This window comes from Podarcis melisellensis (assembly GCF_964234715.1).
Source record: "Podarcis melisellensis genome assembly, chromosome: Z".
NCBI lineage: Eukaryota > Metazoa > Chordata > Lepidosauria > Squamata > Lacertidae > Podarcis > Podarcis melisellensis.
The window spans coordinates 17816502-17841716 of NC_138547.1; the positions used below are offsets into that span (position 1 = coordinate 17816502).

Below are 25215 nucleotides of genomic sequence, written 5' to 3' on the forward strand. Positions count from 1 at the left end.
TCATGCTGGTAACCTCGAAAACACTATCCAACCATCTCGTCCTCTGCCGTCCCCTTCTCCTTGTGCCCTCCATCTTTCCCAACATCAGGGTCTTCTCCAGGGAGTCTTCTCTTCTCATGAGGTGGCCAAAGTACTGGAGCCTCAGCTTCACAATCTGTCCTTCCGGGTAGGGCTGGCAATTTCCTGTGCCCAAAGTCCCGGAGAGCCTCTGCCACTGCGTACTGGAAATACTGAGCCAGATGGACCAATGGTCTAACTCAGTAGAAGGCAACATCCTATTTCTTGTCTTTCCCTAAGGATGGAATTGCTTCCAATTTCCTCCTTCAGCTCTGTGCACTTTTCTTCACTTCTTCATGCGGCACAAACCGGTAGTTAAACTATGGAACTTGCTCCCACAGGAGGCAGTGGTGGCCACTAACTTGGGTGGTTTTAAAAGATGACAAATCCATGGAGGAGAGGGCTATTGATCACTACTAACCACAATGGCTATGTTCTGCCTCCGCAGTTGGAGTCAATAATGCTTCTGAGTACCAGTTGCTGAAAACCACAAGAGAGAAGAAGGCTCTTGTGCTTGGGTACTGAGAGGTTCTCCTAATGGGCATCTGGTTGGCCACTGTGTGAAGATGATGCTGGACTAGATGAGCCACTAGCCTAATCCAGCAGGTTCTTTTGTTTTTATGACAACATGATGCTGGATTAGATGAGCCATTAGCCTCATTCCAGCAGCCTCATGTTCAAGGTAATCACCAACCTATGCAGTTAGCAAGTGGATTCTGTGGCATCATGGGTGCCCAAGAAAGATGTCAGGGGACCATTGCTCCGAAAGATTCAACACTGGTGGCTCCTGTGATACAAACCAATTGGGCTGACCCTACATGTGCTCTTCATTGGTTCTGGGCTCAGAGTAGCAGTTTTGCCATTCTGACCATTTGCTTCCAAACCTTATTCAGCCACCTCCAACCTTCCTGGATAAATGGACCATTTACCCAGGAGAGTGATATTTCTGCTTGTTCTTTACTGGCAGGGCTTGCTGATGGTTGTAGCCCAACACCTCTCCAGAGGTTATACAGACCATTAACCCCAAAGTAATGAGAGTTGTCACCGGGGGCATAATTGTTTTACAGCTGTGCATTCGTAAGGGTTGAAAAGTTTGATCTTGAAGTCAAGCAGTTAACTTTCCAGTTCAGGAATTCTTCCAAGATAAAGAGAGAGAGAGAGCTCAGATTTGGCACCAGGTCACCTTGATTTTAAACAGAAAGGAGGAACATAGCTGTCATGGTAACAAAAATACCTCTGGATGGGGGGGGGGGATTTGATCCGCTTATATTTCTAATGTGAACTTTTCAGAATTGCATTTCTGGAACCAAAACACCACTGTCCTTTGAAATCAACAGTTTTCTGAATTTTGCAATGCCGTTCTCCTACCTAACAGGGGCAAAAACATTTTTAAAATATATTTGCAGAAGAGGAGAACTGCTGTTGTGGTCACATCCTGCTTGCTAGCTTCTCCTAATGGGCACCTGGTTGGCCACTGTAAGAACAGGCTACTGGACTACTTGGGTCCCCTTTGGCCTCATCCAGGAGGTCTCTTTTTGTGTTTTCACCCTGCTATTGGAGGCAGTAATGCTTCTGAATACTAGTTGCTGGAAGCCACAGGAGAAAGTTGCTCTTCTGCTCAGGTCCTGCTTCCAAGGCTTCCCACTGGGACACCTGGGTGGCAATTGTGAGAATATGAGGCTGGACTAGATGAGCACCCTTTGGCTTAATCCAACAGCCAGGCTCTTCTTATTTTCTGTGTCAAGGGAGTGGGGAATCTGTGGCCCTCCAGGTGTTGCTGCACTACAGCTCCCATCATCTCCAACCATTGACCGTGCTGGCTGGGGCTGATGGGAGTTGGAGTCCAACAACAACTGGAGGGCCACAGATTCCAAAATCCTATCTTATATTCCTCCCCCAGTGTCTGAGTTGATATGCCTCTGAATACCAGTTTACATTAATTTCAAGTGGGGGTAGTGTTACTGTTGTACCCGGTCCTGCTTGTGGGCTTCCCATTGGAGCACTTGGTTGGCTATTGTCATGAAAGGATGCTGCACTAGATGGACCCCTTTGGCCTGACCCAACAAGGATGTCCTTATGTGTATTTTGGGGAGAAGTTGGAGATATTTCAATGTGAGTCTGTGCCCCTCCGAATATAACTCTTCTCTTTATTTTTCTCTCTCAACCCTTTTCCTTTTCTTCCTCCTCGCCACGCCTCTTCTGCCACTTTCAGGCCAGGATTACCACATGGCCCAAGGAAAACCCAGGCTCCTGGTTCAGTGAATTCAAGCGTGGTAAACTGGTAAGGCACTCCCTCTTCTCACTTTCCAGTTTTGCTTTAAACGTGTCTCATATTTTGCAGAGCAAAATGGCTCGATGGCCCAAAGAGCAGCCGGCCACATGGTATAGTCATTTCAAGCGGGGGTCCCTGGTAAGTTGCTCAGCTTTTGGCACCCCACCACGCCTCTGACTGGGAGGAGACACGCCAGACACGCCCGCTTCTTGGTTATGGCCATCTCCTGAAAAACCTGCCCGCTCACACACTGCATGATGGACTAACCAGCACAAGCATTGGGGGGCTCTAAATGACTACAGAGGAACAGTTTAAGGAGGAGCTGGGGTGTATCCTTGCTTCATGCCTCCTCCGAGATCTGCCTGTCACCATCTGGCTGGCCAATATTAGCCACAAGTGGCTGGCTAGGGCACTGGCGCAGCACACATGCACCCAGACCCAATCCAAGGCCCCAACCTGGGTAACAGCTGACCTAGATGTGTCCCTGAATCAGTTCTAATTAGGATGTGTCTCCTTCCACGCTCCTGACAACACTGAAAGCACAGGAGGATCCAATAGCACTGGGGTCTGATTCCCCAGTGCCTTTAGTCAGTGAGTGAATAGAGGGTTCACGTTGGTGTTCCCGTGCTGGGAATAGGTGTGTGCAGCTGACACAGTTTCTTTTCCACCCCACCCTGCAACGCCCCACTCCTGGGGTACTCCAGATTGCCTGATGCAACTGAGGGCAACCTAGGGCTGTCTCTACCTGACCTGGCCAAAGCCCAGATCTCAAATGCACTGATTTTGGATTTGGGCTTGGGCTGAATCTAGTGCACAACTTTTACTCAGTTCTGCATAACTTAGACAAGTCTCAGGATTCAGCCTTTCATGGTTCTGAACTTGAAAGTCTGCAAATTCGAACTTGAGCCATTGATGGAGTGGGAGCAATAAAAAGATTTTACTGACTGCTGAAGCTCCAAATTCATTAGATACCTTAATATGTTATTCATGGATACCTTTAACAAGGTACCAGTTAGTTTAATTAATTAAATGGGTTGGTTCCAGCTAAGTTGTATTCAGAGGACACCTACTGAACTGAACATACCCAAGTTAGTAATGCCAGTAGGTCTACTCAGAGCAGCCTTATGGAATATGAGAATCTGTTGGTTTTGGTTTAGATTCATCCCTTCAGTCTATGGCTCTCTTGCAAAACCTCTTTGAAGTTTATTGCTTGCATTTCTATATCACCTTTTTCACCAAAGATCTTCTGCATGGATCTCCCACTCCCCATTTAATTCCCACAACAACCCTGTGAGGTAGGCTAGACTGAGAGGCAGGGATTGGCCCCCAAGGTCACCTAGTGAGATTTATGACCAGGTGAGGATTTGAACCCTGGGCTCCCAGGTGCTAGTCCAACCCTCTAACCACTACACCACACTAGCTCGTGATGCTTCTGCCTTAAATCTTCAAAAACAAACGAAATGGGCATCCTGGTCCTTCAGCCACCATCACTTTGCATGCGACACTCTTGAATCTGCACCCACATGGCTGGCAAGGGAGCTCCCACTTAACAGAGCACAACTGCCATCTCCTGTGTACGTGTTAAGAGCCCTTCCCTCCCCGTGCAGGGAAGAGAGTTGTTATGTCCGCAAATGCACAGCACTGTACTAATTTGCAGTATCGGTGCTGCACCACATATAGTCTTTGTGCCTTGGCCAGTTTCTCTGCTCTCTGCTAGCCATAGGCAAAACTTTTTGTGCTGGGGTCAGGGAGACCTGAATGTTTAGCAACTACTCAAAATCTCCCTTCCTGCCTCTTTGCACATTTTGATGTCCTGCTGCTCTCCTTCTGCTTTAGTATTGCATCTTCTGTTCAAAATAGCTACCAGCATCTAGAAGACACCCCAACCCGATATTTTGGAAGGAGCAGGTGACTTGTTGGAGAAATGTCACTAGCCTCAAAGCAGAACAACCCCCACAAACTCTTCTGGTGCAGACAGAGAGGATGCTGAGGTCTGTGGGAGAGTTTCTCCTGCAAGTCTCAAAAGGTCTCAGAAGACCCCACTCCTCGGTGATGCACTGCAGGGCTTTTAATGTGGCTAACCCCATTTCTGAACACACTGTAGTTCTCAGGATTTTTGGGGGGAAGAAGCCATGACAGTTGAACGTGGCATCACTGTGCTCTCAATCTCTGGTTTGGATGTGGCTCTCTGAGTACCTTTAAAAGGGTAAAGGGACCCCTGACCATTAGGTCCAGTCACAGACAACTCTGGTGTTGTGGCGCTCATCTCACTTTACTGGCCGAGGGAGCCGGCGTACAGCTTCTGGGTCATGACTAAGCCACTTCTGGCGAACCAGAGCAGCGCACGGAAATGCCGTTTACCTTCCCGCCAGAGCAGTAGCTATTTATCTATTTGCACTTTGACATGCTTTCGAACTCCTAGGTGGGCAGGAGCTGGAACTGAGCAACGGGAGCTGACCCCGTCGTGGGGATTCAAACCGCTGACCTTCTGATCAGCAAGCCCTAGGCTCTGTGGTTTAGACCACAGCGCCACCCATGTCCCTTATTCACCTCAAAACTCCTAAGCTATTTAGAAGGAGGGTTCCCCCCTCCTTTAATTGCCCAGAGCACCTTTTCCATCCAGGAGAGTGAAAAATGGGATTACAAATTGTGAGTTTCACCTTGGGGGGTTCCCCCTCCCCCTGCTCCAGCCCTGGAACAAATGCATAACTCCCATTAGATTTTTATGAGCTTTTGCACCTGTTCAAGCTCATTATAATCTTGCAGCCATATGGCTCCAGTCACGAACTCTTATTATTATAATATTATAAGTAAACAAGCAGCTCTGAGGACATGTTGTCCTGTTGGTTTAATAATAATTATTATTATTTCACAAAATCTGCTTCGTTAAATATCCGCCCCATTCCCTTCACAGAGCTACAATTTCCAGAGTGGTTCACCTCTTCCCAGGAACTGTAGTTCTGTAAAGGAGGAACAGAGATCTCCTAACAACTCTAAGCACCTTTGACAAACTACAGCTCCCATAATTCTTTGGGGAAAGTCCACACAACAACCTTGTAAGGAAGGTTAGAAGTTGTAGTTTGTTCAGAATGCCTTAATAAGTAATCATTCTTCCCAGGAAACTATGGAGACCGTAGTTTTGGGAGAGGGAATAGAGGTCTCCTAAGAACTCTTAGTACCCTGAATAAACTCAAGCTCACAGAATTTTTTAAGGGGAACCATGACTGTTTAAAATGGTATCACTGTGTTTCAAATGTACGGTGGCCTGTGATTTGGAGAATTCTCCTGTACTAGAAGAATTCCAAGGAGGATGATAAGGCTAGTGACATTCTGCATTCTACAATACTCATTAAAAAGCAATGACCTGTAATAGTCTTGGAGAATGGCACAAGCGAGCTCCATTATCTTTTCCAATTTGATTTGGGATCCTCTGTTGGGTGAGCATTCCTCTTTCCCAATCGCCACCGTGGCTATAAATCAGTGCCGCCTCCCCGAAATGACTAAGAAAGGAATATGGCAGTTCTGAGGTGGTGACAGCTGGTTGGCCAGTTTGTCTTCTAAAATGCAGGTAGCGCCTTCTCTGTTGGCATGCTGAGCTTGCCATGATTAGTCATGTTGATCTCTCCGGATAAGCGTGGACACAGATCCAGATCATTGGTTGGTATACCTTTTCTTTATTTCTTTGTGATGCCTTCCTTGTGAGTCTCTCCTGTTTTCATTTGGTATATCCCTATTTCCTTCCGCCCCCTTCCAGGTTCTTTCAAAGGAACAGGCTGTCTGCAGAACACGTTCCTAAAATGCAGTCTATAATATCTAGCGAGGGCAGGTACTTCTGTCTGAGAGCAGTTGCAAAACCAGAACAGAATGCCCAAATATACCATCTGTTACACCCAGTAGCCTGTTCTTTGCTGCATACACATTTCCCTGCCTACCTACCCAGAGCAGATCCATTGAAATGAGCTGAGATTCCTGCATTGCTGGGGGTTTGATTTGAGGACTCTTTGTGTCCCTTCTAACTCTACAATTCTAAGATTCTATGAAATTAATGGAAGCCACAGTGGGTAGAGAGTGCTCTTGTGCTTGTGTCCTACTTGACATCAAAGGCATCTCGTTGGCCTGTAAGGACAGATGAGCCATTGGCCTGAACCAGCAGGGCTCCACCCACTGTTGGAGGCAGCATGAATAACTCTGAATTCCAGTTGCTTGGAATCACAAATGGCGAGAGCTCCGCTGTTGCATTCAGGTCCTGCTTGTGGACTTCCCATTGGGGCACCTGGTTGGCCACTGTAAGATCCAGCTGTCCTTTGGCCTGATCCAGCTGCAAGCCTCTTCTGATGTTCTGCCTTCCATACACCATCTGTTGTTAGCCCAGGATGCCTCCCAAGTTCATGGAATCATAGAATTATAGAGTTGGAAGGGACCCTGAGAGTCATCTAGTCCAACCCCCTGCAATGTAGGCATCTCAACTACAGCATCTCTGACAAATGGCTATCCAACCTCTGCTCAAAACCTCCAAGGAGAGTTCCACCACCTTCCAAGTTGTTGCATAGCCTTGCCTTCCCTGCTTCCTCCCTCTCCTCTTCTTCTTTCCCCCTCAGCTCTCTTATGTTGATTCCGATGGCAACCCCATTGGCGTGGTGCAGATGACCTTCCTGAGGCTCCTGAGTGCTTCCGCCCACCAGAACCTCACCTACAATTGCTTCCAGTCGGTGGCCTGGCACGACGCCATGGCTGGCAACTATGACAAGGCCATCCGCTTCCTGGGTTCCAATGACGAGGAGATGTCCTATGACAACAACCCCTTCATCAGGGCTGTCCTGGATGGCTGTGCAGTGAGTATCTGCATGTCTTAGAATCATAGAACTACAATGGTACCTCTGGTTGTGAACGGGATCCGTTCCGGAGGCCCGTTCGCAACATGAAAAGAGTGCAACACGCAGCGGCACGTCTGCGCACACGCAGGTCACGATTCGCCACTTCTGTGCATGCTCATGACATCATTTTGTATGTCTGCGCATGCGCGAGCGGCAAAACCCAGAAGTAACCCTTTCCAGTACTTCCGGGTCGCCGCGGGACGTAACATGAAAGAACGTAACATGAAGTGGCTGTAACCTGAGGTACCACTGTACAGAGTTGGACCTAAAGGGTTATTGAGTCCAACCGTCTGCAACGCAGGAATCATAGCTAATGTGATTCACAGTCCAGGCTGGACTAACAGCAAGAGCCTGGAGGTCGCAACTCAGGGGTGGAGCAGTTGTTTTGCAAACAGAAGGCAACAGACCTTGATTTTTGGCATGTTTTCTAAGAAGGATATTTGATGGCTAAGGATTTTAGCCCTGGGGTTCCACCCCTCTGGGTTGGATGCCAGCTCTACTGTTAAAGGCAGGATGCCTCTGAATACCAGTTGCTGGGAGTCCCAAGTGGGAAGAGTGGCTGTTCAGATCATGTTCTGCTTATGGGCTTCCTGTTGGGGCATCTGGTTGGCCACAGTGAGGACAGGATGCTGGACTGGATGGGCCCATTTTGACCTGATCTATCAGGCTCTTCTTGTGGTCTATCTCCACTGTTGGAAGCAGTATGCTTTTGATTGCCAGTTGCTCAGAATCATAAGCGAGGTGGCCTGCCTTTCAATTTTCTCCATTTCCCTCCAGGCAAAGAAAGGCTACCAGAAGACGGTCTTGGAAATCAACACCCCCAAAGTGGAGCAGGTCCCCATTGTTGACATCATGTTCAACGACTTTGGAGAAGCATCGCAGAAGTTTGGGTTCGAGGTGGGACCAGCTTGCTTCATGGGCTAAGGGACCACTCAGAAAACTAGTTCTCCAAAATGAGCAACCTCGTAACCTCATCGCGCTTTTGGTTTTTGGTTCCATTTTTGTGTCATCGTCACATGCACGTTCTAAAACTGGACAGTTTGATGGGATTGCTATCTATTTGGGTTTTTCTTTCCTCCCCCCGCTTCTGTTTTGCCTGTGCTCCAACTCTGCCGCTGGATCACCCTTCCCAAGCCATTTTTAAGCCCCAGGATCATCATTCCCACTGCAGACTCCAGAATCACATGACCTAAGGACATCCACTACCAGCAAAGGCCATCTCTCCAAAAACCCTCTTGCTCTGCATCTCCTCTGAGGCCACCAAAGAGTTTCCTGCACTTGAACATACAGCTGTTGTTTCAACACACTGAGACCACAAAACCAGGTCTTGTTCTTCCGTAATTTTGACAACCTTGCCAAAGCTGGGGGAAGACCAGGTACTGTGGATCGTTAAAGTTCCCCATCTCTTGGAAGGTTCTGGAAAAATCCTGCAGAAAACTATTCTCCAGGCGTGACACAACAACTCACTTGTCCTCGGCATAGGAGCGTAGACTTAGGATGCTCCAGAATCCTCCCAGGTCAGATTACCAGACCGCTGGTGTTTCAAACAGAACTCATATGGAATAAACTTTTTTTTAAAAATTGCTTTTTGTAAAACTTTGATCCTAAAAGTTACAACTGAAACCAATTACAGGAAAGAAAACTTTTCCCAGGTTCTGACTGTCTTCCCCATATGATAAAGGTGCTTCTATTTTTGTATGTTGTTAAGTAAATATTTGTATATTATTATATTAAATATAAAATGCCTCTGGTTCAAAGCATGCGTGTGACTTGCCCCATGTCCCTGATTGATAATTTTACGAGCCCACATTTCTTACCAGCAAACCAGCCCATCTGATGAAAAACACCAGTCCAGGAGGCATAAAATCATGTAGAGTTGGAAGGCACCCCAAGGGTCAACTAGTCCAGCCTCCTGCAATTTAGGCAATGAATTGCTGTTGCGGTTCCCTCCCTGCACCCGTGGGGTGGGTGCACCTGGTAAAAACATTCAGGCACTTTGAGCCTTATGCATAAAGACAGATGTAAGGCTGCATTTGAGTTTATCCCTCTTACTCCCGAGTAAGCGTTTCTTCCAGGATTTTACCCTTACTTCTGACTAAGTTGGTGCTTTCTCTATTGATGATTACACAATCAATATACACAATATTCCTCATGTGCCTGAGTGGTTTTACTTTTGAAATGGGGGGGAGGTGATCAGATAAACCATGCCGCAGCTCTCCAAAGGAAAAGAGAACCTGAGGAATGTCAGGATTGTGTGTGTTTTTTAATTAACAAAGCATATTGTTATACTGGAAATCCATGACTCTGCTGCAAAAAGAGAAAGAAAGTGCCTTTGTCAGCTCTGACAAGTAGTACAGACTTGGGGTCAGCTGTCACTCCACTTGATTTCAAGGTACAGGTTTCATTTTAAATATATATATATATTTCCCCCCAAAACTAAAAGCCTCTCCCCCCTCCCCAAAATTCCTCCTCCCTCGTTGGAGGATTGTACATGGCAGGGATCTCCATTATTATTTTTACTTTTAAAATAATTAAAAAAAAATAATAAAAACACAGGTGCTTATATTTTTTATTATTATTATTTACATTTTCTCTTTTTTTGTTGGTGCTATCTCTGACGACGACACTGGTGGACACCCCCCTGCCATTTACCTCCCTCCAAGGCTCATTTAATGATGTTCTGATTGAGCACCTTTCCAGCACCCCATTCTACCCCCCTCTCGACCCCCACCCCATCCACAGTCTTGAATGGAGTTGCATGCTAGTCTAATTATTTCAATGCATAGACCAGCCCACTTCTGTAGAAAAGTATTAAAGCTGTGCTTGCTTGCGGGGAGGGTTTTGTTTTGTTTTGTTTTTCCTTTTGTAACAAATAGAATATTCATGCATTTTTATAGGATGATTAACTATGCCAGATTTGTACTCGTGCGCTGAATATTTGTGGTGCTAATTTATGTATTTGTTTGATGTCCTGAAGTCAAGCTTGCCCCCCCAACCCAAAACAACTGCATTGCAACAGCAATAAGAGATGGTGTGATCCTGTGTGCCTTTTACCTAAAGACCACTGAGGAAGGGGAGGGCAGAAGCTTGCTAGCAATAAACTGTTTCAGTTGGGGCCTTCACTTTTTTTGTTTGTTCTCTCCATGAGTTGGGTGAGTGGTACTCCTAAAGAAGGAAAATAAGAAGCAGAGCACTTTTGCCAAAGACCCCTGTCCAAGGAGGTCAATTGGAGGTCAGTCTTTACAAAGGAAAATACATCATGTATACTGTGAACAGGAGCCTTTATATGATGTATTTTCCTATTTTTTAAATGAACCAAGGGGACAGGGCCCTGAGGTGCTCCATGGTGCTTTCTAGTTCAGACTCCATTCATATTTGTACCATAGAATTCTCAGAGCGTTTTGTGTTCTCTTGGGCAAGCTTGGAAACACACACCAGGGATCCCTCATTGATAAGATCAGGGAGAGCGAGGCAGCTTCCCTGGTGGATGTAGAACTGCTATCACATAGCATTCCTTGAGCTTCCCCCCAAAATGCAACAGGTAGAGGCAGAAATGCATTAGGTTAAGGATAATGACACCCTGAAATGAATGAGCAAGCCTCCCTTCTCTCACCCCCTTGGTTAAGGTGGTGTTTGACCCTAGATTGCACTTTTGGTTCATGGATATGAAGAGTCAGCCCCAAGAGGCTCGACTGGTGCCTATGCATTAGACCATCCCTCTGCAACCTGGTGCCCTCAAGATGTCTGGGAATTGTAGCCCTGAGGGCACCAGGTTGTGAAAGGCAGTTTCTGAACATGGTGGACATTCAGCCCCTTCACAGCTGATGGATCAGGTTCCCCGAAGGTTATAAAGTTTGAGCCCTACCATTCTAGAACAGCATCTTTAGCCAAAAAGACAATTTGGGAATACCATAACTTATTTTTATTTCCTTGCACCTTGAAAAATGCTAGGAAATCCAAAGGCTTGAGTGTTTGCACCTGCAAAAGAAATGGCTTATTAATTGGATGGATGGAGATACCTACTAAGCACACCCACACACTTAGGTCATGTGATTCTGTTCTGCTAATTTCTCTTCAATGAATCTTTAATTCCCCCCCCCCTTCTTTCTGTTGGGTGTTTCTGTCAAAAAAAATAATCCTACCAAGTGTTGTAAAACTGTACTGAAGTTTTGACCCTTTTTCCTTCCTCCCCTCCCAGACCACTTACCTAACGGTATATTGCAATAAAAATTATTCCTTGTATTTGCAGACATATATTTCTGTGTAATTTTATCCCCTCCCCTTTTCCTCTCTTAATATATATTATGACTTGAACAAATGTTGATTGAGAAAAAAAAATAAACCTATGAAAAAACAAAGTTTTAAATACATACTCCTCCCCCGGCTTTTTTTAAAGTATTATGGGATATGTGTGTGAATGCCCAGACCTCTTTGTACAGGTTCGAACATTCCAATCCAACAGTGCCCATCGAAAGGTAATTTTTTAAAGGGGAAAAACAGAATTTAAACCTGTGTAATAAAGGAATAAATGTAATAGTTTTTTTCCAATAAATCAAGTTTACTGTTTCCACCTGACCCACCCTGACGTTGAATGCTTCTTGAACAAGAAAGGCTTTAACAGAGGATTAGACAGGTCCATGGAGGAGAGGACCTCAATGGCTGATAGCCACGGTGGCTGTACTCTGCCTCCATGGTCAGAAGCATCAATGCTTCTGAATTCCAGTTGCTGTAAACCCCAGAAGGGGAGAGTTGCTCTTGTGCTTGAATCCTGAGTTAAGGTTTCCACTTGGGGCATCTGGTCAGCTACTGTGAGAACAGGAACCTGGACTAGATGGGCCATTGGCCTAATCCAGCAGGTTCTTCATATGTTCTCACGAGTGTGATTCCATCTGTCTTCCTGATTTGCTTTCACTTAACCTAAGCAAGATGGATTGATCGCAATTAGTGGGAAAGGTGAGCCAGGCAATGCATTTCCAAATGAAGACCAATGCCCCAAGAAGGCCCTCTTCGAATTCCTAAAACAACTGTGGTGGAGATCTTCAACGAACACACCATTATGCCAGCTTTATTTTGGACAATGCAGCAGCAGCTGTGGAACCCACAAAGGTAGAGTCCACAGGCCTATAAATCACACAGGCTTATACATAGGCATTTTCCTGCCGTAGCTTTACACAGGTGCAGAAATTAAGTCCCATTCTTAGAGGAAAAGCATGCCTGCAGTATCAGAGCCAGATGCCTGATTCAGCAAAGAGAACAGGCTGTCTCTTCTCTACCAGAAGCTGAGTTTTTCCTGCACAAATATTCTTGACACTTTCTTAATACAAGAATGAGAAAGTGGATTATCCTAACAACATCCTCTCACATTCTCTTTTACAGGTTTTACATCTCTTAGAATGCAGGCTATCAAAGCATATACTGTAATTTCCACCACACAACCCTTTCCACCCTTCAGTTGAAATCAATTACACTGTGTATATTTGACAAGAGATCTTTCTTGGAAAAGATGTATAGAATTATCATGTATTTATTGCATTTATATTCCCCCTTCCAAGAAGCTCAAGGTGATGTACATGTTTTATCCCACCACCATGTTTTATCCTCACAACAACCTTGTGAGGTAGGCTGAGAGGCAAGGACTAAGCCCCCAAGGTCCTCAAGTGAGCTTCATGGCCATGAAGTGCGGATTGGAGCCCTGGTCTCCCAGATCCTAGTCCTCATTTTAACCTGCACAACTATCCTGTGAGGTAGGCTAGACTGAGAGGATGGCCACTGTTGGACCTAGATACTGGACTAGATGGATATTGATGGCCTCATCAACCTGAGACACTGCATTCTCCCATAGTGACCCACAAATCATCATCACACCTCCCCACCTCTTTTCTCTTCCTGCATTCAAGATTCCAAATGAATCACCTGCAATGGATATCAAAGCCAATTTGGGCTTGTTGCTCAGCTCCAGGGCAATGTGCTCAGAGCTCAGATGTGGTGCTTGTTCCATTATGCAAGACAGATGTGGAAAGGGCACATTTTTACCAAAGGGGGAGCATCAGATCGAATACCTGCTTTGGAGCAAAGCAGGAGTTTCTGCTGACATGGCAATATGGTGGGAGGGCAGCTCAGCTGCTTGATTGATGGTGGGGAGCGGGGGAGACACACCTGTATTGAATAATAACTAGTGCTATGCCCAAAAGGGCTCCATATCCCTGCCACCCACTGGTTCGCCATCAGTCAATGTGAAGAGAAATTGCATTATTATTATTATTATTAACCTTAAACAGTGGTACCTCAGGTTACAGATGCTTCAGGTTACAGACTCCGCTAACCCAGAAATAGTACCTCAGGTTAAGAACTTCGCTTCAGGATGAGAACAGAAACCACACGGTGGAGGTGCGGCAGTGGGAGGCCCCATTAGCTAAAGTGGTACCTCGGGTTAAGAACAGTTTCAGGTGAGGAATGGACCTCCAGAACGAATTAAGTTCTTAACCCGAGGTACCACTGTATCCCGCCTTTCCTCTAAGGAGCTCAAGGTGTCATACATAGCTCTACCCATTTTTTCCTCCCAACAATCCTGTGAGGTAGATTAGGCTGAGAGTGAGTGACTGGCCCAAGGTCACCCAGTGAGCCTCATGGCTGAGCAGGGATTTGAACCCCAGTCTCCCAGATCCTCAACCAACACTCTAGCCACTGCACCACACTGCCTCTCCATGAACAAGGGGGAAAGAACGTTTTGCAGTAATTCTCTTTCCTCACTTTCATTCACCGTCAATTAATGCAAACACGGATTGCGTTTGAAAATGATCCAAGGGGAGTTAAAATGCTTGAGAAATTCTCTTTCCTCACTCTCAAGGAGGCCAGGAGTGTCCCTGTGAGTACCCTTTTTTTCCTTCGGCAAATCGCCTTGCCAGCAGCCCACATCTTGCAGCTGCTCCAGATGCCTGAACATTGAGAATTAAACCTGGGGCCTTCTGCAAGCACAGCAGATGCTCTGCCGCTGAGCTATAGCCCATCCCAGAAACATATAAAGCTGCCTCTTACATAGTCCGACTATTGATCCATCTAGCTCCATATTGCCTATACTGACTGGCAGTTGCTCTCCAGGGTTTCAGGATTTAGGAACAATTCCCAGGCCAACTTGGAAATGATATTGTGGATTGAACCTGGGACCTTCTATATGCAAAGCAAGTGCTCTAACCACTGAGCTACGGCTCTGCTGGAAGCCAGCTTGTGCAGGTTGGAAAACTTCACTGCATCTCCAAGTGCCTTGCCAGATGGGAGGAATAGCCTGCGACCCACTTAGCAATTTTATCCGGGAGGCTGGCACTTGCCCATTCTGCTCTGAGGAAATGTTGCAGTGTTTGGCAACAAGAAGTTTATAAAATGATGCAACACATGGTATGGAGAAAGTGGAGAGAGAAATATTGCTTCCTCTTTCATGACACTAGAACTGGTAGACATCCAACAAAACTGAATGGTGGAAGATTCAGGACAGATGGAAAAAGGAAGGACTTCTTCTATACCCTCCAACAGTTCTCTGAAGAAAATAGCGGTGTCCTATTCCAAAATTAGGGACGCGGGTGGTGCTGTGGGTTAAACCACAGAGCCTAGGACTTGCCAATCAGAAGGTTGGCGGTTCGAATCCCCGCGACGGAGTGAGCTCCCGTTGCTCAGTCCCTGCTCCTGCCAACCTAGCAGTTCGAAAGGACGTCAAAGTGCAAGTTGATAAATAGGGACGCTCCGGCGTGGAAGGTAAACGGCGTTTCCGTGTGCTGCTCTGGTTCGCCAGAAGCGGCTTCGTCATACTGGCCACAAACGCCTCCTCCCTCGGCCTATAGAGCGAGATGAGCGCGCAACCCCAGAGTGGGTCACGACTGGACTTAATGGTCAGGGTTCCCTTTACCTTTACCTTTATTCCAAAATTACAATAATAATGGTACCATTTATGCCCCAGCCACTCTGGGCAGCTTCCAACGTATTAAAAATAATAATAAAACAGTAAACATTAAAAAAACAACCTTCCCTATAGAGGGCTGTCTTCAGATGGCTCAGGGGTTTGATAACTCCATACCCTCCAAGATTTCTCTGATGAATATAGGGATGTCCTAAGGAAAAGCAGGACATTCTGGGATCAAATCAGAAAGCGGGATGGCTTCTGTAAATCCAAGACTGTCCCTGGAACACTTGGAGGGTCTGTTCTTCATTCAGCACAAAGTTAAACTACAAAGCTCTCTCCCACAGGAAGTAGTGCATACCACCAAATGTGGGTAGCTTTAAAATAGGATTAGACAAATTCATGGAGGAGGAGAGGACTATTTATGGTTATTAGCCATGATGGTGGGAGGGCAGAATGCTGGGTGAAGTCAGCCACTGGCCTGATCCAACATCAAGGCTCTCCTTATGTTCTTATGTTCACCTGTGAAAGGAAGGCACACCCCAAGGAGACTGAAAGACGGGATTTTCTGCTGTGCTGGAGTGAACAATTCCAAGGGAACACAACAACCTGACAGTCTGTGTTGTACAAGATGTAATTTTAGCACTCGCAGCTCCCTTTTAACAATGTATCATCGGGGGGAAACAGCAGGTTTACTGCCGTTGCTTCATTCGGTATAATTTGCTATTTGGAGGGGAAAACAAAATCACCTCAGGAGGGATGTTCATTTATCACGTGGGGAAGTTTCACAGCAGTCATTTGTGGGGGGCGGGGTGGATATATTATCCTGCAGAGAGAACAGAGCAGGTTATCTGCATGTTGACCCAGCGCTGGAGCCCTAAGTGCCTGGAAGCCACGGGCAATGAAATAAACCAACTGGGGCCTGCAAATGGCTCCTGGGTTTGTCCAAATGGCAGAATGCAGGTTTTCTCTCCTCATATCTGGAGCCCATGTCCAATACTATGTTCTAAGAGTAAAGTTGCACCCCTCCTTCCGAAGTCAACAGCTTCTTCTGCTTCAGTATAAGACAGCTCCCTACTTCTTGTTTATTTCAGAACCACAAGGACTGGAATTTTTTTCTGATTTTAGAGGAAGGGCCATAACTAGTAGAATGAACTTTGCATGTACAGGGTCCCAGGTTTAATCCCTGACATCACCAGGTAGGGTGGGGAATGTCCCCTGCCTGAAATATTGAAGAGCTGCTGCCAGTCAGTGCAAGCAACACTGAGCTAAATGGGCCTGTGATCTGACTAGGTATACAGTGGTACCTCGGGTTACATACGCTTCAGGTTACAGACACTTCAGGTTACAGACTCTGCTAACCCAGAAATAGTACTTCAGGTTAAGAACTTAGCTTCAGTATGAGAACAGAAATCACGTGGCGGCAGCACAGCAGCAGCAGAAGGCCCCATTAGCTAAAGTGGTGCTTCAGGTTAAGAACAGTTTCAGGTTAAGAACAGACCACCAGATCAAATTAAATACTTAACCTGAGGTACCACTGTAAGCAACTTCTTCTGAAGGGTTTTAGTTTGGTTTATATATATGATGATGATGACTTGTTCCCCAGTTCCTCTGATGTAAGAATTTGTGGGCCATGATGTTATTTTTAACCCTGGGTCCTTCATGCTTTGGAGAATAAATCCCATTAAAGGTGCGGGTTTCAAACTGCTTACAGGTGGAAAAGGAGGAGGAGAACCAGGCATATCTGGAGGTTCTTAATTGGGCTCCTTGATCTTGATCTACTCTCTCTTAAAGAAAAGAAAACGTTTTAGGTGTGTTTTAAGTGCAATATACAATGTGGCACTAGATGGCGATAATGAGCCTTATGGAAAATGTATTTTTAAGCACTTTTTTTAATAAAGCATTTTTCAAACATTTTTTATATGTGTGTAGATTCCACCACAGACATATGCAGCATCGCTGCAGAAGAGGTGTGGTGCAGGGCTATTGGGTTCTACAAGTGCTTTGTTGAATATTCCTCCAATTCTCCACCAATTAACAGTAAGATTAATTGCACTAAGCAGATGCATAGGAGGGATGTGGGGAGTCAAGCTGGTGACTTGATCACCTCCATCACCATCTGTTTTTCACTACTGTATGCTTTCTTTTTATTCTTCTTTTCTACTTTTGCTACTGACCTGTTTTAGCTGTTTTATCAAACTGATTTTTTTAAAATGATCAAAGGGTGGCAGGGATAAATTTTTGTGGGGTAGGTTTCTGCTTTTCCACCTCATTCTTGGGGCACTCAAAATAATTTCACTGCTCATGGGAATGGATTAAACTATAGAACTCGCTGCCACAGGAGGTGGGGACCCACCAACTTGGTCATAAAAGAGGACTGCACAAATTCATGGAGGAAAAGACTATCCACAGCTACTAGCACCATGGCAATGTTCTACTTCCACAGTCAAAAGGCAGTGACGCTTCTTAATACCACTCGCTGACAACCGTGGGAAGTGAGAATGCTCTTGTGCTCAGGACCTGCTTGCAGGCTTCCCCTTGGGGCATCTGGTTGGCCACTGTGAGAACAGGATGCTGGAATAGGTGGGACACTGGCCTGATCCAGCAGGGCTCTTCTGCAGTTCTGAAGGCTATATGGGTCTTGGCCTGATTCAGAGAGACTCTTCTTATGTTCTTCCTGCATTGTCCCCACCCCGCCCAGCCATCAATAGACCATTATATTAAGTCAAATCCCCCCCCTGGGAATCCACTAACGCACCTCCAAGCAGGGGCAGAGGAAGGGGGTGGGGGCGGTCCACCCCAGGTGTCACCACTGAGGAAGGTGACAAAATGCTGGACGGCACTCACCGCAGGGCCTGCAGTGTGCCCAAGCCACACGTCTCTCTTGGGAGTGACACGGTGGCTTGGACGCCCGCAGGCTCTGCACTGCCCAAACAGTCCACCTGCTGCCTCCACCTCAGCTGTAGGGTGGCTGAGTGGGAGGAGGCAGGCAGACTCCTTGGAGGCCCCAAAGAGTGTCCTGCCCCAGATCACCCCGCCCCTGGGCGCAAGGCACATGCGCCACCCCAGGAACCCAATCGGCTTGCTCCACCGCTGCCTCCTAGTAGATGTTGTTATTGCAAAGGACAAGTTCCCATAAGGTGGTCTCTTTCCTTACATCTTTGTTTTTAATTTCACAGAGATAGGAACACCCACCTGTGAGGCGGTGGAAGACAGATGCCTGCTGTTTGCACAGTAATAGTTTATGTCACCATAAATTGGGATATATCTTCTTCTGGGTATACAGAATCTCAAACCTGCTCTGCCAGCTGAGGGCTGGTAGACCAGAGAACATTTGCTCAAGCATTTGTAGTGGCTCTAGTTTGCTACCTCCTGTTAAATCCTTTATTAGTCTTTCTCAGGCACTGGAAATGCAATGTTAAGGGGGAATGGAGAGTCAAGAATGGGAATGTCTACAATCAAGGCTGGACTGGATCATCCCTTGGCCTGATGCAGGAGTTCTTCTTGTATCCTACATTCTTATGAAAAGTGCCTGCTATCTAGCTGCAATAATAAATTCAAGCTTGGGGGAGCGGGTTAATGGGGGGGGGGGACTAAAACAATTCTAGACTGCATCAGCAGAAGTCAAGTGTCCAGGTGAAGGGATGTAAGAGTATTGCTCTATTCTGCCTTGGTTAGACCTCACCTGGAGCGTGTCCTGTTCTAAGCACCACAATTTAAGGAGGATATGGACAAGCTGGAAACTGTGCAGGTACAGTGGAGGGAGTTGGGCATGCTTAGTCTGGAGAAGAGAAGACAGGAGAGCCAAATCTAGAATTCCAGACTTACAGTTCTATGAATCTATGAGAATGTACCATCAGTCTTAGGCCACATTAACACCCTCCATTGAAACCACTATGATACAGTACCACTTAAAGTACTGAAAGTATCCTGAGAATTGTAGAACCATAGAATCGTAAAAGACCCAAAGCGCAATTATTGCAAGAACCACAGCTAAATAATTCCTGACAGTTGGCCATCCAAACTCTGCTTAAAACCTCAAGAAGAGGAAGAAGAGAAGGAGAAGGAAGGAGATGGAGAGACTGAACTGGAGAGATTGTGTTCTCTCTGCAGATTTTAAAAAATCCAAGGCAGAATCTTCAATTCAGAATCCCCAGCTCTAGCTGGGCTCAGCCAAAGGACCAATTTCAAATCAGTGCCTCTTAAAGGTTTCACCTGCAATTCCTCTCCCCCTTGGTCCTCCTCTCTCTTGCCACTACTCATAAATTGCAGGTGGTGGGGTGTTAGCAGAATTATATTATCCAGATGTATGAGGTCCGTAAAAAAAAAAAATGCTTAGCTCAGCTGTGTTCACGAAATGACCCTCAGCATTGGGAAGAGAAATTTCATGCTGAAATATGTATCCTGAAACACAGCTCAGCTCCAAAACACCTTCTGTCATTCCCTAGGCGTGATGACTTTTAAGTGCCAGTATAATGGGTTTACCATCAGACTCCTGCATTGTTCCATTCATCACTTACGTTATGGCCCCATTCACCTCTGAACGTTCGGCTGAAAGCTCCTTTCAAAAGCAACCCAATCAAAAACTTAGCCCCTCGATGAAGAGCTATCGGCCCTAACAACTGATGCCCAATGGCCTCAGATGCACTTGGCATTTCCATTTCTGAGCTTGAGTGTTTTCCCAACCTTCAGAGCAACTGCACTGCAACAACAAGACCTTGAAAGAAGAACCCCACTTGATCAGGTCGTAGAGGTCCATTTAGCTCAAAATTTCATCATCAGATTCCTCTGGGAAGCTCACAAGTCATCACTAGTTGGATCCCACCTGAGTCATTCTAAGAACATACTGGATTAGGCCAGTGGCCCACCTAGTCCATCATCCAATCCTTATTGTGGACAATCAGGTGCCCTTAGAGAAAACCCACAAGCAGGAGCTGAGCACAACAGTGCTCTCCCCTTCTGTAAAGGTAAAGGGGACCCCTGACCATTAGGTCCAGTCGTGGCCGACTCTGGGGTTGCGGCGCTCATCTCGCTTTATTGGCCGAGGGAGCCAGTGTACAGCTTCCGGGTCATGTGGCCAGCATGACTAAGCCGCTTCTGGCGAACCAGAGCAGCGCATGGAAACGCCTTTTACCATCCCACCAGAGTGGTACCTATTTATCTACTTGCACTTTGAGGTGCTTTTGAACTGCTAGGTTGGCAGGACATTCTGATTGACAAGTCCTAGGCACTGTGGTTTAACCCACAGCGCCACCCACGTCCCCTCCCCTTCTGTAGTTTCCAGCAATTGCTGTTTAGAAGCACTTCCTCTAACTGTGGAGGCCTAATATAGCCATCATGACTAGTAGCCATGGATAGCCTTATCCTCCAAGAATAGCCTTATCTTCCATGGCATAAGAAGAACCTTTCGGATGAGGCCAAAGGGTTCCATCTAGTCTAGACTCCTTTCTCACAGTGGCTGGCCAGATACTTATTATAGGAATCCGTCAAGCAGTACCCAAAGTCAAGAACAACGCTCTTCCCCTCCTGCAGTTTCCAACAAACAGATATTGAGAAGCATTGTTGCCTCTGACTTTGGAGGCAGAGCATAGTCATTGTTGCTAACAGCCTTCTCCTCCTCCATTAATGTGTCTAATACTCTTTCAAAGCTGCCTAGGTTGTTGGCCGCGGTTGTGGGACGCGGGTGGCGCTGTGGGTTAAACCACAGAGCCTAGGGCTTGCCGATCAGAAGGTCGGCGGTTCGAATCCCTGCAACGGGGTGAGCTCCCGTTGCTCGGTCCCTGCTCCTGCCAACCTAGCAGTTCAAAAGCACCTCAAAGTGCAAGTAGATAAATAGGTACCGCTCCGGCAGGAAGAGAAATGGTGTTTCCATGCGCTGCTCTGGTTTGCCAGAAGTGGCTTAGTCATGCTGGCCACATGACCCGGAAGCTGTACACCAGCTTCCTCAGCCAATAAAGCAAGATGAGTGCCGCAACCCCAGAGTCGGCCACAATTGTACCTAATGGTCCCTTAACCTTTACCTTTTAGGTTGTTGGCCATCACTGCTTCCTCTGGGAAGGAGTTCCATAGTTTAACTCTGCGCTTTGTGCAGGAGGACTTTCTTTTATCTCTTCTGAATCTTCCAACATTCAGCTTTATTGGATTCCATGGATTTTAGTGTTAGGACAGAAGGAGAAAAACTCTTCTCTCTCCGCTTTCTCTGCAAATGCTGCAACAAGGGAAATGAGGATTCTGGAGTGTGATGACAGCATAGTTTGACTCCCTGATGTAAGGCATAAGAAGTTAGTTTCCAGCCTCCTGGGATCCTCATTTGAAACCAGTGACACCCTCTGCATCAGCTCATCCCCTCCCCTCCAAGATGCCCAGCTGAGCCTGCCAAAGATTCACTTTTGGTTAACTGATGTAATGCAGTTTTGTTAAGCTGTTTGCTCTCCTGTTTCAGCTTTTATTCAAATGTCAGGACTAATCTCCGGTGAAAAGCCAATACTGGGGTTTTTTTAATAAAAAAAGAAGAAAAAGAAAAGAAAGAAAAGAATCTGTGAACAGGCATGAATATTTGTTAATTTGCTCTGCAGCCTTTGAGATCCATCAAAATTGACGGATGCGGCTAATTTAAGGACATTAATTAATTTGGCTGTAAGTGGCTACTAACCATGATAGCTATGCCCTGCCTCCAAGGTCAGAGGTTGGCATGCTTCTGAATACCAGTTGATGGGAACTGCAGGAGGCGGAATGCTCTTATAAGAACAGGATGCTGGACTATATGGGCTATTGACCTGATCCAGCAAGGCTCTTCTAATAGAGGTCTACTGTGATAGCAGAACTCGTTGAAGAAAAGGAAATACATTTATTTCCCTTGAGTTCATTGTTAATGCATGTTGTTACTTTAAGCCACATGAGAGCACTGTTTGCAAACTAGCCAGCATTTGCTTGTAGTCTCTCTGTCTAAGTTAACTACACCACTTTAAAAAGCTGAGCCAGCTTGTTCTTCCCTCCCAATGAGATGTCTTTATTTTCATCTCCACTCCTTTTGTAAATAGTTCCAGCATGAATAAAGCCTTTGAACTCCAGATAGTTGTAAGTGACTATTCCAATCCAATTCACCGAAGCTGCAAGGTCTACTAACAGAACCTCCATGCCCAGGAATAGTCTACCATCAAATACTAGAAGATAAGGAACAACAACTGAAGAATTGCTGTTATGCTCAGGTCCTGTTTGCAACAGTTTCCTATAATGGGCATCTGGTTGGCAACTATGAGAACAGGATGCTGGACTAGATGGGCTTTTGATCTGACCCAACAAGCTCTTTTTATGTTCTTAATGGATCTACTCTGCGTAGAACTAAGTTATCTTGGCACCATCTCTGAGATAAGAAAAGCCTTTAATTGACTGATTTCTTTTTTCTCCCCCCCCCCCTTTCTCTCTCTCTCTCTCTCTCTCTCTCTCTCTCTCTCTCTCTCTCTCTCACACACACACACACACACACACACACACCCTTCGCTTCTGGATCATGAGTGATGCTAAAAATATACAAGTGCTGTCCTTTTTGCATCCAAATTGCATCCCACTTTCAATATCCTTCCCTCTCCCTTCTTCCTCCTCTGCTTCTCAGCTCCTTGAGAAGGGTGATAAATTAATGACTCCTTCCCCTGTAGCAAACTGCCAGGCTGCAATATGCGACTGATTACTCTCTGCACCTGTGATTTAGACTCAAAGATGACCTACAAAGGCACACACACAAACCCACCCCAGCCCTCCTTTGCAAAAGGCACTCACAATGACTAGCAATGAGCCACAAAGCTGCAACTCAGCATGCTGGTGACTTCAAAGTATTCTGCATTCCCCCTCCCTGACTTCCTTCATCTTTGGCTTCTGGAACACTGCAAACCAGAGATCAGGTTTTTTTGTTTTGTTTTGTTTTGTTTTGTTTGCTTCTCCTACAAATACAGAGGAGAGAACCTCCGAAATTCATTTTCTTGTTTTTTCCCCAACCTGAAATTTCGTTTGCCCCATTTCCACATCCCTTTGCAAGAAAGAAAGAAAATCAAAGTCTGCACAGACAAATCCATATTATTAGTGGTATTACGAGCTCCTCCTGCCCAGGCAATGTTGGTGACCTCTGGTGAAGAATGACAGACTAGGAAGGGAAGCTTTACTACATTTTATTTTTGTACACCTACACCTGCTGGATATTGGCAGGCGTGCGAGAGCTGCAAATGTTTCTGAACCTCAGTGAGGCTGTGCTTGGAAGATGCTGCACCATAATACAAGGGCAATAGACTGGGGCAGCCAACTTCTATCTGGCTCAGTCTTTTGTAGTCTTTGGGGAGTAGCTAGGTGGATCCTGAGGGTTGATGGAAGGGGGTGACCTCAAGGTTTGCACTATGCCCACATGTGTACATTTACAACATAGTGTCAAATCCAAGAAGAATGACAATTCTATTTCTTAACATTTGGGGGATACTACTACTACTGTTAAATTTATTACCTGCCCTTCACCAGCAGGTTTGGGGACATATCATTTCCCTCCCAGAGCTACAATTCCCAGAGTTCCCTGGGGAAGAGGGATTGAGTTCTAAACAACTTTGGAAACTGTCACTCGGGGGGGGGGAGAGGAATGTGGGTCTCCTCTGAACTCTCAGCCCCCTAAGCAAACTACAGCTCCAAAAATTTCCTATGGGGCTGTTTAAAGTGGTATGATACTGCTTTGAATGTGCACTGTCAGTGTGGCCTTGGTGCTAGGCAGATTATTGAGATAATATATGCCAAGTGTTACACACCCGTGTTTATTAAAAGCAATTATTATTATGCAATAATTGCAATTATCAGATGACTAGGATGCTGTTGAGTGCAGTGTGCATGCTAATTCTGTTGATTAATCACTGGTATTGCATTTAATCTCCGCAATTCGCTGAGGTCTTCCCGTCCTTGGCTGTGGCTCTGGTTGCAACATGCTTTCAAGGGTTTCAGTTGTCACCGGTTGGACAAGGTGAGATTTTCTAAAGCTCTTCCATGCAGTTTCCTCCCCCTCGGCCTTGAGCAGAAGGGAATCAGCCTAAGGCAGTGAGCAGCAGCACGGCACTGCTAATGAAGAAACACTGGGCTCCGTTGCCATTTTTAAAGTGTTTTCATCGGAAGCTGCCTTAGACAAAGCCAGACCCTTGGTCCATCTAGCTCAGTATTGTCCACACTGACTGGCAGCAGAGGCTTGCCTGGTTTTCAGACAGGGTTTAATTTCTCAGCCCTACCTAGAGAGGGTGCTGGGGTTTGTATCTGGGACCTTCTGCATCCAGAACAGGTACTCCACCCCTGAGCCAAGACTTTTCCATTAAAAAATAAAGTAATATTCTAATCCCTATTGTTCTAAAGAAAGGCTTGAATTTAATACTACCACTTCCCCCAAAAAGGTTCCTAAATCAAACTGAAGGCTCAAAAGGGGCTTTTATTGGGGGAGGGGGTTATAGCAAGATGTTCTGCCACTGAACAACAGCCCTTCTTCATTAAACAGGAAGGCATGTCAAGCCCTTGATGCTCAACTAAAATAACTATGCAAGTCATGCAAAACAATAACACAGAAATCGTGGAAATTTCATTTCTACTTTAGGAGAAAAGTATATTGAATGTGCAGTGGGGGGGGCAGGGAAAGAATATACTCCAGGATGTTTTTAACATCTGCATTCAGTGAAATGTCTCTGCTACTTTTCAGCGCCTCCTCCAAGGTACACTAACTGCCTGTGTCAAAACAGTTTGCTAGCAAAGGCACCTGCATGTAAAAATGAAAACTTAAAAGCCCTTATCCAGGGTTTGTCTTCAGGCCTCATAAATCATGGAGTGAGGGATCTGAGATCTTGAGGTATTCATGGGAAACTTCTGAATGCTGATGATCCAGGAACAGTACACATTATGCCTCAGGTTGGCAAAAAGGGATTGTGTAGTGATGACAGAGGTTCAATAGGATTGGCTGAGATGCTCTGATGTAACAGAGGAGCAGAAAGATTCACTTACTGGATCCAAATGGTTTCCAGAGAGTGGTAAGGGATGTTTATCCAATGTTGATGGCCTTTCAGCTGTTTCCCTGGTGATCTGTTGAAATGTGGAGTTAACCAGGGCTATTGACTGTCTGG

At 45.9% G+C, this 25215-nt stretch overlaps 1 protein-coding gene and 1 long non-coding RNA gene across 5 annotated transcripts in view; both read left to right on the plus strand.

Moving 5' to 3' along the window:
• The window catches only part of COL5A1 (collagen type V alpha 1 chain), a 174478-nt gene extending 162700 nt beyond the window's left edge, over nt 1-11778 (plus strand). For 2 of the 4 annotated variants that reach the window (XM_081897753.1, XM_081897751.1), the window contains 3 exons: nt 2270-2338; nt 6928-7161; nt 7981-11778. In XM_081897753.1, coding sequence (XP_081753879.1) covers nt 2270-2338; nt 6928-7161; nt 7981-8127 — 450 coding nt within the window. In that variant the 3' untranslated portion in view covers nt 8128-11778. Of the gene's footprint in view, nt 1-2269; nt 2468-6927; nt 7162-7980 lie in introns of all 4 variants that reach the window. The other 2 variants (XM_081897750.1, XM_081897752.1) reach the window with 2 other exon arrangements.
• A 4614-nt stretch (nt 11779-16392) lies between these two features.
• Nucleotides 16393-25215, plus strand: part of LOC309362340 — a 167301-nt gene continuing 158478 nt past the window's right edge. The window contains exon 1 of the long non-coding RNA XR_014164926.1: nt 16393-16562. This is a non-coding gene — a long non-coding RNA (uncharacterized lncRNA). The remainder of the gene's footprint in view (nt 16563-25215) is intronic.